General features: G+C 32.8%; 1 protein-coding gene across 1 annotated transcript; it reads right to left on the bottom strand.

Annotated features, from left to right (window-relative positions):
- Positions 1-221: 221 nt before the first annotated feature.
- On the bottom strand, positions 222-1739 carry LOC133690064 (zinc finger protein 10-like). The gene has a single exon (XM_062110216.1). The coding sequence runs from the start codon at positions 1361-1363 to the stop codon at positions 470-472; it is 894 nt and encodes a 297-aa protein (XP_061966200.1). The 5' UTR covers positions 1364-1739; the 3' UTR covers positions 222-469.
- Positions 1740-13097: the final 11358 nt, after the last annotated feature.

Here is a 13097-nt window from a genome sequence, read left to right as displayed (position 1 = left end):
TTCTTTGAGTACATGAATATTTCAAAATAAATGCACGAAGATATCAATATCGTTAGTACGTAAATGTGACAATACGAGTGCAAAACAACAATGAATTGAACTGTTCAGTCATAGAGATTATCGTAATCCATTCTTAGTTACCTTCCCATGGTTAATAACTGTGGTCGATGGAATCAACAATATTTACTACATATTATAAACAAGATATTGTGCAAGATAGATGAACTCTTAATGTTTTTCTGTCATTTTTTTTCTTAATAGTGTTATTGTTACATGCACCCTGCGAAATCATAAAGGATTTAGATATAGCCAAAGTGATCAAAGATCAAAGATCAAAGAGAAGAGGTCATGATCTCAAGATTAAAGATGGTAAAAAAGAAAACCAAAAAGCAAAGAGGAAATCAAGCAACATAATAAAGAAGGGGCAAGACGGCCAGTAATATATCCAATAACACTCGGGATTCAGCAACTACTTTACCTTAGGCCGGTCACCAAGCCTGAGTTCAAGATCCAATTCTTCTACAGTGCAAGGGCTAATTTCAAGCACCTCAGACTTGTCGACTGAATTTGACTTTAGAGAGAAAGGTAATGATGATTTATCGATCCTCCGCTTCTTGCAGCTCGAAGGATCCTCCTCACTGTCCGTTATGCTTGGGCGAGTACGTCGAACTACCAAATTCAAGCTGACAGACAAATCTGTTTCGACACCGTTTACTTTTACTCTACATCCTGATTCCACTTTCCTTGAATTCTGCTCTCCTTCAGTGCTCAGATCAGAGATATGATAACATCTTTCTGTAGCTAACTTAGTCCGTGGTGGAGGAGAAGATCTAGGGGATCTCTTTTGTTGTTCTTCAACAATAAAAGAAGAAAAAGGAGGGAAAAAACCCTTTATTCGGCAATTCTCTTGAGTAGGTGTAGTTGGAACCCTAGAAGAAGAAGGTGGGGAAGCAATAGGACCAGGATCAGAATTAGGGTTAGGGCTATAAACCAGATTACAAAGCTGAGATGGGTATTGAAAACCGTAAGATTTATAGGGATTTTGAAGGTGACTGTGATGACTTTGATGCTCCTGTTGAAGGATTTCATTGTGAGGACTTGGAGGTTGCTTTAGTCTAGCTCTATCCCTCCTGTGGACATTCATATGACCTCCTAGAGCTTGAGCAGACCTAAATTCTCTTCTACAAAAGCTACAAGAATAAGATCTTGGAGGCCATATACACCCTCCAAGAGGCCCAGCTGCATCTTCGGCGAAAGCTTGTTCTTCCCAAGAATCATCAAATGAAGGATTAGTTGAAGCCTGGAAATGAGAATTCAAACTATGCTTTTGCTTGGTCAACATCCAATACCGAGCTTGCTCCATATATTGGACAATATCTGGAGAGTGACCCTTCCAAGTTTGAAGAGTATATAGGATTATAGAACAAGTGTTAAAAAGGCATAGAAAATGAGAGGAGATGGGATATGCAAGAGGGACAGAGGAAAGGCTTAGCTGATTGCTTAGAGAAGTTGTCTGGTAGATAGATTGGTGGGTACTCTACTTGGTTGTCTTAGTGTAGCTACTTTTTTGGTTTTTGTGAATTGGTTCTCAACAGTCTACTGTATAGAGAGCTCAAATTTTTCTTTTCTTTGCAGTCAAGGGGGAACAATCGTTTCGTATTCACTGAGTGGGTCCATGAGTCTTGCTTGCGCTGTTTATCTGTGCTTAGAGACAAACTGAGATCATGCCTGACTGAAATCTCATTGGAAAGACCCAAGCAAAGGACGAAAAGATGCTTTAAATGTGCACATATTTTTGCTACACCCTGTACAGATACCTTTGGACTCGAAACTACTACTATACTATACTATACTATACTAAGCATTATTTTGATATTTTCCTTTGCGGATCGCCCTCTTCAAAGAATGTCCATTAACACTAGGAAAAAGGGTTATATTTCAAAGACAAGAATGCACATGCTCTGCTTCTTTTACACTACTCCCATATATATATTTTTGGTGGTTGTGATATTAAGAGAGCATATGAACAGGGTTTGTTTTAATGCTTCTAGTACTGGATGTTCTGAGTTTTTTTGCAGAAGATGGGGCCTTGGACTTAAGGTTAATGTTATGGAAATTAAGGGCAACTTTAGTCATTTGTGATAAACTTATTTCAGGAGTTGTATCTTTGTTGCAGGGTGATCTTAATTAAAGTTTCTGTTGTCTTGCTTGGTTATTTGTGTTCCTCAGTTGTATTTGTCTTTGATTAGTTCTGTCATTTGTTGGCATAAACTTTGTTGCTTGTATAAAAGCACACTAGGAAAATAGCGTCGAGAAATTTTACTCTACCTTAACCCTTTTCTTTAACCTGCATGCACTTATTAAACAGCTGAAAATAATTCTTGCATTATTCATGTTAATTATAAACTTGCTGAGAGTTTCAACAAAAAACAAAACAAAACGTTGGCCATAACCTGTCCACTGTATTTAGAAGTTTTCGAATAACATTTGTTTTGAAGCATTGCACGCAGTAAGAATATATACCGATATCATCAATTTGCTAATGATTATGTTGCGTTGATGAAATCCACGTTACTCTTGGCACTATCTAGGTCGGCTGCGATACGCTATAAGCTAGTTTAAGTTTTTTATTTATAATATAAAAAATACATTAAAATGATGATATAAATTTTAAAAAATTAAAATTTTTTTGAAATTCAGGTTATTGATCTAGATTCAATAAACTTGATTAATTTAATAATATAATTATAAAAAAATTCAACAAAAAAAAAGAACAAAAATATAGCAATGACTACTAATATTTTTTTTCAAAGCTTAATTACCAACAAATAAAATACGAAAGAACAAGTTGAAAAAAAATCAATTTTTTTAATAAAAAACCTGACTTGAGTCATCATATCAAATTTACAGCCCGATTATAAGGTTAGGATAACACCATCCAAAAAATATTTAATAAAATAATGGAGGTCAACCCTAAAAAAAAATAATGAAAGTTGAAATTGAGGAAAAAAAAAACTTGAGTTAACCTAAGTTAACTTGACTAACCCGCGACTTGGGATATAAGATCTGAATAATCCTATGAAAAAGAAAATGAAAAAAACTCACGAAGCTGAAGTTCCAATAATATAATATTGAATGATAAAATTGAAATTAAAAAAAAAAACCAAAGTGAAACCGGGCTATTCATTAAAACCTGTTATCTGGGTCATAAAATCAGGTTACCTTATAGAAGGCAAGACCAAAATAATCATAAAGTAAATTTCTCAATCATAAAAAATAAAAATTAAAAGAATAAGGATTAAATTTGGTATAAAAAATAAATGAAATAAAACGATAATGCATGAAATAGAAAAATAAAATAAAATAATAAAATGATAAAACAAAAAAATAGCAATCAAAAGAATAAGGATCAAATCTGGTATAAATATTAAATGAAATAAAAGAATAAGGAATGAAATTTAAAAATAAAAGAAATCAAGAAAATGATAAAAACAAATGACAATAAAAAAAATGGACACAAAATATGATAGATGAAAAAATTGAAGGAGGATGAAATTGAAAAATAATTCTAATTTGATAAATTATTTCAAAAAAAAAGTAATAATAGAAAAATAAGGACCAAATTTGAAGTAAAAAAAATTGAAAGGTTTCTTTGAAAAATTAGAGGGTTTGACATGGAAATTAAATAGGAAGAGAAACAAAGGGAAAACAAATATCACCAACACTAAACGAGAGGTCAATTGATTAGGATAACGCCCAATAATTGTTCATTTATACTAGGTGGATTTTTGAAAATCAAAATAATTGATAAATAATGAATTTGTGTATTCAAAACATGAACATGCAATTAGACAAATTAAAATAACATCACCAAATAACATAACAAATCAAAAGTAATATTAATACATCAATTCAAAAAACAACATTGCAATAACAAATCAAATACAATATAACAATTCAAAAACAATGTCAATCTACATAAAAATTTCATGTCGAGATTAAATTATTATGCCTCAGATAAATTTATTGCAATCCAATCTTCTCCTCGTCTTAGGATACTGATTACAATCTTATTCTACCTGAAAAAAATAAACGTCCCAATAACTTTTTTTTGGAATAAGTCGATAACATCCCGGTAACTTTATATCCCAAGGTTTTCACGATGTGCACCCCAACACTTCAAATATTTTAACATAATCATGAATAATAAATCAATAATTAATTAAAAACCATAAAAGAAATTAACAAATATTTTAAAGTGTTGAAAAACTCTCACAACACTGCCAACATACTTTTTAAAGTGTACACAATCGACCTCCTTGAGTAGTTGGATTCGATTAGAGCAATTGGAGTTGTGGATGACAATGTCGGGGTGTGTAGCTCACACACTGCCAACATTGCTGGATTATCACGTGTGGTTACATGTATCACTGTTTTGTGGTGGTGCGTGGAAAACTTGGTTGGATGCGCAAATCCTTCCTCCTCCTTCCTATGCCAGTGATGATAAGCTTCACCACAAGTTGTGGGAGGAGATCAGGTTGCCTAAAGTTTTGGCTTTTCTTTCTGTCTCTCCTTGCTTGATCGGTATGTTGATGGTTGATGGTTGATGCTATTGCTATTTGAAGAGGTGGTATGTGCTGCTGTGAATAGGGTCAAGTGGTTGTTAGAGTTAGTGGCTCCGGTTTGGAAGAGGTGGTGGTTGCTGCTGTTAGTATTGATAAAGGTTGTTATGGCAGCTGGCGATTAGTGGATGTGGCTTGTTTCTGACATTATGAAGGCAGTGGCAATAAGCATGGTTTCAAGATGGAGAGAGATAAGACAGAGGATTGTCATATTTTTGTTAATTTTTCGTCTTTTTTTCCTCTGTTTTTTTTTCTATTTCCTTTTTAATATCGGGTTCTCTCTTCTTCTTCTTCTTTTCTTCTCTTTATTTATCTCTTTTTTTTATATATTCAAAATATTCCTCTAAAATATTTTTCTTCCCGAATTTTTTTTTCTTTTTTTACTCCATTTTTTTCTTCCCCTTTTTTTGCTTATGTGTAACTCTATCTCTATTTATATTCCCCTTTATATTTCTTCCTCTCATATTATCCAATTTTATACCCTTTTATTTTATCCCTATCTCTTAATCCTTTAGTTACTTGGACAGGGTCAAAATTTTGTGTTTATTTTGGTCCATCTCTCATTGTATAATTATTGTTTCACCCCTCGTTTCTTTGGCTTATTTTTCTTTATTCTTCTTTTTTTATATATAAAAAATTTATCAATATGTTGAAAATTACAAAATGACCATAAATTAGCCAAATTGCGTCTCAAATGATTTTTTTTTAGAATCTTTGTAATTTTTGAATTTTTGAAAATATGTTTAAAAAAGAGGTTATAAATTACAAAATGGCCACAAATTCTTGTACTTTTATATTATCACATAGTGTTAAGTCTTTACATTTCTCAATATTATTTTGTTGAAGTCAAGAAGGAGTAGTAATATTATGGATAATACTATTTTAAAAATAAAATTCATCAAAATATGCTTTCTATTCTCAACCTCTATCACTTCTTATTTATTATTATTATTATTATTATTAAGTTGATTTTCAACTTCATTCTTCTAATGTTTAAACATTTCAAGAGCCTCATCCTTTTTTCTAAACAAATATGTATAACAATACCTTATGCAATAATCTATAAAAATAACATAGTAATTTTTTTTTTCATCTTTAGTTTGCACAAATTTTAAATCATGAATTAAACCAAGAGGTTCACTACTTTAATCGAAAGTATTGTTAATTCCGATTCTACACAAATCTCACACTTATAATTTTTCTCAAAAACCATACTTGGTAAAAAAAGTTAAAGACTAATTAACCATTATATAGTATTATAATGCACATATCTTAACATGTCATATGTAATAACCCCAATTTTACTATTAGTTTATCCGTTAATCTCCCCCCTATAAAAGGTAAATGGAGTATAAATTTTTTTTTCTTTTTTTTACTTGTTGAAATTTCTAATGAAATTTTGGCAGGGTCTCCCCTATAACAGAAGATCTCAAGTTATGGACAATGTACCCTGCACACAATGTGATCACATCTTATCTACAATCACATCCATGATTAGTACAATCAACAATATAATTCATTCTAGATTTTGCTCAGGACCATATTCATTCCCAATCTCAATCTTACATCACACGCATAAATTAATAATTAAGAGAACCAATTCGAGCACTAAGATTTATATATATATATATATATATATATATATAACACAACACAGTTTAATATTCTAACATAATTTAGTACAATCTAATATTTTAAGCATAGGCTGATACATTTAACATCCCAGAAACAAAATATTACGAATATATTATTCTATACAGGTTACATGTTTACTGCATGACAAAATTACACCACAAATCCCTAAGTTTCTAACTTATACAAAAAAGGATCAAAGAACCTAAAATCCATTCCTGACGTGAATAGGAGGGACCTGCAAAAAAATATAAATTTTTCCATATAATTAAAAAAACAAATAATTAAATACAAGCAATTTACAAAAGAAAAATTAGACAACATATCTATCTACTTAAATCATATGATATTCTAGATACGACCATAAGCCCCTTTTAAGGGTTATAAAAATTGGTTTCTGCTGATTACTTTCCCCCCTATCAGGAAGACTATTGCCGACACCAATGACCTCCATTAGTATCTTTAGTTGCCCGTCCTGGAAACAACTAATCAGTATCATGAAAATACCGACACGAACGTAATCGTTCGTGTCATTAACTATTTTAAACCAAAATAGTTAATCACTGTTCTATATCACTTTGGAAGGTTCTCTAGTATGCCAATGTCGCACGTGTGTGGTGTCGCGGCGATTGTCCTCCACACTCATAAGTATATGTGTGTATCTGACAAATAAGAAGACAAGGAATTCTTGTCTTTTATCAGTGGAAAAATAGAATGGGAGTTGCCACCTAGTATTTTGGTCACTAGAAACCCTAACTGGTCTCAGAGATCAGGTACGAGGACTCGTTGCATAAAAGAAAGGTATTAGCACCCCAAATACGCCCTACCTAAGGTAAGCTGCATTGTTTTATTGTCTTATATATGCTACGGTTGTATCGTATTTATAATTGTTAGTTTGTCTATGGTTTAAGAAAAGTTCTCATCGGCAAAGAGATTCTTATCTTATCGGGTAAAACCTAACCATCCTAATGTCAACAAAAGAACTACCTTTTTAATATCAAGAATATGTTTTACGTATAAATTCATAATCCCTGATATTAAAAGAAAACAAAATAATTTTTTGGATTTTTTTGAAATATTGACCAAGTTCTTGTGACTTTAATAAACTAGTTATTAAAGTCAAAATACATGCTAAAACATATATATATATATATATATATATATATATATATATATATATATATATATATTGAAGTTTTCTTCGTTATATGAAAATACAATATGAAATTTTAATTTTTTTTGCTTTTTAGAGACTTAGCCATATGCATGAAAACAAAGACATGTTTTTTTTTATGTTTTGATGAAAACCGGGTATTTTAATACTGGATTTGTATTTTTATGGTATAAAAATACAAACCAATATTAGCCAAAATTCAGTAAAAAAAATACACAGAGAAATCACAAATTTTTTGAAATATTTTTTGGATTTTTTGGACTGGGCCGAACAAGTCCGACCTAGTGAACAGTTAAACACTCTCCACCGTTCAAATGCTACGTGAACAATGGAGATGGTGCTGAAGAAAGAGAAGCAGGCGGAGGCAGAAGGGAGGGGGGAAGCTTACCTAAAGGTCGCATTGGCAGTGCTGGTGGTAGCGAATCTTGGTTAAGGACGGTGGTTCTTCCTTTTCTCCTGCGTGCTTCCTTTTCACTCCATTGTGTTTCCTTTCTCTTCTCCTCTTCGTCTACCTCAGCTTCCCCCTGTTTTTCTGTTCTTCTTTTATTATCTATTGGTGGCGGTGGCAGCAATTGGGACTACGGCCGGTGGCTGGGAAACCAGGTGGTAGCTACTGTGATGGTGGTTATGCGACAGTTCTTCTTCTCTGTTTTGTGTTCCTCCCTCTATCTGTCTTTGTTTTTCCTTCTTCTTTTGTTTCTCACGGTGCAGGTGCTATCATCGATGACTAGGAGGATGGTGGCAGTTGGCGGTGGCTCTGGTGGTGGTGCTAGTGGTGGCTATGCAAACAATAGATGGTTATTCTCCTTTTCTCTTCTGTTTATCTGTGTTTCTTCTATTTATGTTCTCTTGTTGCTCTCGGTTCTGCTGCTCCTTTTTCGGTCTTTGACAATGGTGGAGCAGTTGTTGTTGGCGGTGTTGTTGGTGACAAGGTAGAATGATGGTAGTGCAGCTTCTACCGGCGGAGGGAGAGAAACCACACAGAGAGATGAGTTATTGTTATTCTCCCCTGTTCTTTTGTCTTTTTGTTCTTTCCTTCTATTCTCTCCTCAGCTCAAGTCTTCCCCTTTCTATTCGTCTACCCTGTTTTCAAAACAATCTTTGTTCCTTTTTCAAACAATCCCCTCCTTCCTTCTCTCTATCCGGTTCTCTTTTTCAAGTTAGATTCCCTAAATTTTTGCCCCCTCTAGTTTCCCTTTTTCCTTCCTTCCCTATCTCAGTGTCGCTTGTTCCCCTGTATTTAAAGGTAGTCGGGGAGAGGTTCACCATACCTTGTCCAAGCACAGGGCATGGTGGCCGGGGCATGGGTCTTCTGCTTCTCATCATGGTGGGGGGGCATGGGTCTCCTGTTTCTTTATTAATGAGGGTATGGGTTGTGTAAGTAGTTAGGTGAGTGGGGAGGTAGAGAAGGCGAAGTTGAGAGGGAAAAGGAGATTTAAAATCTTCTTCTTCCCTACCTCTGCATGTGCATGGAAGAAAAACATGCACCGTGTCATTTAAAACGGCACCATGTCCTATTTTTTTGGAAGAAAATGAAATAAATTTGGGAATAACCCAAAAATGGGTTATGACAACCGATGTCAAGGATTCTTGACATCATTAGCTTTCACCTCGAAAAGCTAATCAGGTCCCATAAATTTTGCCGATATCGACGTCACCCGTCGATATCATTAACTATTTTAAACCTAAATAGTTAATCAAATTCAAATTTCTCCTCCCACGTACCGGAATGCGGATGTTAACCAACCTCAGCTAACATCTTTAGCCCCCACATACTTGGGACCGACTAATCAAATTCAAGGAACAATCCTTCCTACAGTTCTTTGTTACTATTCATTTCCTCCAAGAGAACCCATAAATTAATTTGGTTCTATTTTCCATATTTCCTTTTCTTTTATATTGTAACCTTTCTTTCTTTTTCCTTTTTCCTTTCCTCATCAATAAGCACCAACATTTATAGTTCAATAGTTAATTAAAATAATGATCAACTATAAAAGATATAGGTACCGAGTACCTATCTGCTGTAGACACACGACTTGCGTTCCTTGTTGTTGTACTCCTCTCGCGGTTCCTCCTGAAACCACAAACACCCATCATTATTCCATATTAGTCCACATATCACAACACAACACCAACAATGACAATATTATTCATTTCTCTTTTACCCTTCTTTTCTTTCTCACCTACATTCCTCATTATTATCCGTTAATATTTTCAGCTCATTAGTAGCCCAAGTGGATGTCATGAATTTAATTTTGATCGCAGCTTATTCCTTTTTTAAGATCAAGATACAATGTTACATGTTTTATAAAGGGTAAGAAAATGAATTCTATCCTTAATACGACTAAAACTCGTCGTTTTGTTGGCTTGGCCAAATCTGCCAACATTAGCGACAGCTCAAGCTCTTCTCAGATTTTTATTCATATCTAGAGTTCTAGGACTCTAAATGAAGAGATTGTCTCCAAATTTTGTTGTTCTGACACCCGAAACTCCTCTAAAAAAAGGTGACGAATATGGCTAGATTCGTTGACGATTTCTAAATACGTTTTCTACTGCCACAATTATGCATTCAAGAAAACACAATGTACCTAAATTTTTTCTTCTCTCCCTCACTTGGCTCTTGGTTGAGCTTGGCCTAAGGAAACTAAGGTTTCCCTTTCTCTTCTTTTTTTTTATACACTCAATCACCACATTTCTTATTGTTCACCTCTTGAAAAATAATTCAATTGAGCAACAAGGAAAACAACACAAAAATCAGAAATTCCCCTCTTTCCTTATAACCCCATGGTCGACCACTATTTCCCCTTAGTCTTTGATTTTTTTGAAATCTTCTTTGCATAATTTCATCCTTTGTAGGCAACCTATGCTGCTCAACTCATTTAATTCCAATCAATTCCACATTTCCCCAATTTTATTCAAGAACCCTAATTTTTCAAACTTCAAATTAATGCACAATTCTTGCATGAATTTAAATTGGCCTTTTCAATTGGTTTAGAACTTCATACCTATAGGAAATTTAGGTTTGATTTCGGGTTTGATTAAAGTTTCCTAACCCTTTTCTCCTCTACAAGCAGTCGGCCTCCCTCTCCCTCTTCTCTTAACAATTTCTTCACTTTTCTTCTTGCAAATCTCTTGTCTAAGTTTGTTTTCTCCACTTAGTAATTATAAGGTTTGTGTAGGAATTGAAATTTAGTTGTTTTCTCTTAGGCTTGATGAAGGAAAATCTGAAAATTTTCCCTCCCTTTTCTTCTTGTTACCTGCCGGCCATGGATGAAAGAAGGAATGGGTATTTATAGTCCCATTTCTTCTTAATTCCATTTTGGCCCCATCTTTCCCTATTTTTCTTATTTTTAACCCCTTTTTTTCAAAACTAATAAGTTTTTATCATCATCATTATTAATTTAATAATTAATTTAATTTTTTTTCATTATTTTGTATTATAACAAAATTTTGAATTATTATAAACCTCCTCTTTTTTTGTATACTTTATTCTCGGGCTTCACATCATACCATATATCACAAGACTCAAGCATATAAAAAAGAGTTATTATTCTTATTATTCATCTCATCCTTTGTTATAATGGTTATTACATTCATTTTGAAGATGTCATCGCTAAGATATTCTTTTTAGAGAGTATAAATTCGTTACTCTCAAATATCATCTTAATAGCATTTTTACCCAACAATGAGCAAGACACTAAGTCCTTCCTAATGTCAATAACATGAAGCATATTGTTAACTTGAGAAGCTTCCGGAAGTCATCTTCATTAAGACTTTTCCAATGCTATTACCTTAAAGGTTGATGAATATCTCATGTACAAGTATTTACCATCCATTTTTTTTATAAGTGAAAAGCATTATCTTCATAGTGCATACATATTTTTTTACACTAGTGTTGACCCAACGCTAGTTAGGATTGTTGATTAGGTTAACTTTAAAAACAATAATAAAAAAATTCTTTTTCAAAAATTTGTTCGAAGGTGATCACCTTTGGTGATATTAGCTTGAACAATACCTTAGAGGTTGAAGAATTTTTTTTATGTACAAGAGTTCACCATTAAATTTTTTATAAGTGAAAAACTTCCTCTTCTCACACTACTAGAAAATAGCAAAACACCAATGTATATTTCATCGTTGTTTTGAAGCCTACTTTTGTCGTAAGTACAATTACCAACAGAATCATGAATGGAAAATTGTCTTTGAAAAACATATCGTTGGTGATATATATTCCATCAATCATTTTGCCAGTAAATTCATTACTAATTGTGGAATACTACCAATAAAATTAATCCGTCAGAGAATTACATTTATATGTATGTTACCAACATAAATAATCCATTGGAGAATTATATCTAACAATGGCAAATCCTGTAATTTTTTTCCAACTCTTTGAAACTCTCTGAGGGACTTAGTTAGTCAGTAATTCCATTAGTATTTCATGTTCTGTTGGAATTGTATGTAATTATTTTTTAAAAAACAATTAAGAAGAATAAAACAAAATTAAAATAAAATAAAATAGAAAATTTGTATTATTAATTTAAAAAATATGGTTAAATACAATGTATCTATCTAGTAGAGAGAAGCTGAAGGAGGAAACAGAGGTAGATCTTTATCAAAACCAAGAGGGCAACGAGGTAGAGCATAAATACCAATAAAAGTTGCTAACAACCGCTCGAGGATATTTATTTTATACCTCAATTTGGTCTTCTTAACCCTTAGTTAGGCCATCTCAGCTTAGAACTATTCTTGTACAATTGTATAGATGATTAGTGATTGCTGGCTTAATCCAAGTTACGCGATCCCAATGGTCAAGACACTATGGCCCATTGATGGGAGAAGAAGAGAGAGAGAGATAGAGAGAGAGAGAGAGAGAGAATGTTGTCATCATTGATGGAAGAGAGAGAGAATGTTGACCGTTTTGTATAAGAGAGAGGGGAAAGAGGGGAAAGAGAATGCTTGTTTTGGGGAAAATTTTGGGGTTGTTTCGTATATTTAAGTCTAATTTTACCTATGGAACTTTTTGTTAGTAAAAGTAACACATCATTTATTACCAATGAAATTACTAATGGAAAGTTAAATATTTAATAAGTCCATTGGTAATTCCTTTAGTAATTAACACTAAGATTGTTTTAGGACCACCCCCCCTAATATTTTCCAATGACATTTCATTCCATCTGTATTGCCATTAGTAATTTGAATTGTAAGTGGCAAAGTCGTGTAATTTTTTTCTAACTCTTTGGAACTCTTTAATGGACATAGTCCGTTGGTAATTCCATTAATATAAAATAGAGGCAAAGTCCTATAATTTTTTTTTCCAATTCTCCGAGGAACTTAGTCCATCATTAATTTCATTCCGCCGATATTCCGCCGATATTTTCATCAGTATAAAATAATTGATTTTTCTCAATATTTTTGTATTCTTATCTATCCAACCTATAAATAGAGTAAAATCACAACACAATAACATTAATTATGTTTAATAACATAATAATAAAATCACAACAATAAACAATCTAATTGTGTTAACAATGATTCATTGTAAAGCAACAACATATGAAAAAAATACATTAATGTCAATTTCATTACACATCGATATTTTACATATAAAATCACTTCAAAAACTTTTTATCATCATCATCTTGTCCATTATAATCTCCATCATTAAATTG

This window comes from Populus nigra, chromosome 3 (genome assembly GCF_951802175.1).
Source record: "Populus nigra chromosome 3, ddPopNigr1.1, whole genome shotgun sequence".
Classification (NCBI taxonomy): Eukaryota; Viridiplantae; Streptophyta; class Magnoliopsida; order Malpighiales; family Salicaceae; genus Populus; species Populus nigra.
This window is presented reverse-complemented; position numbering and strand designations above follow the sequence as displayed.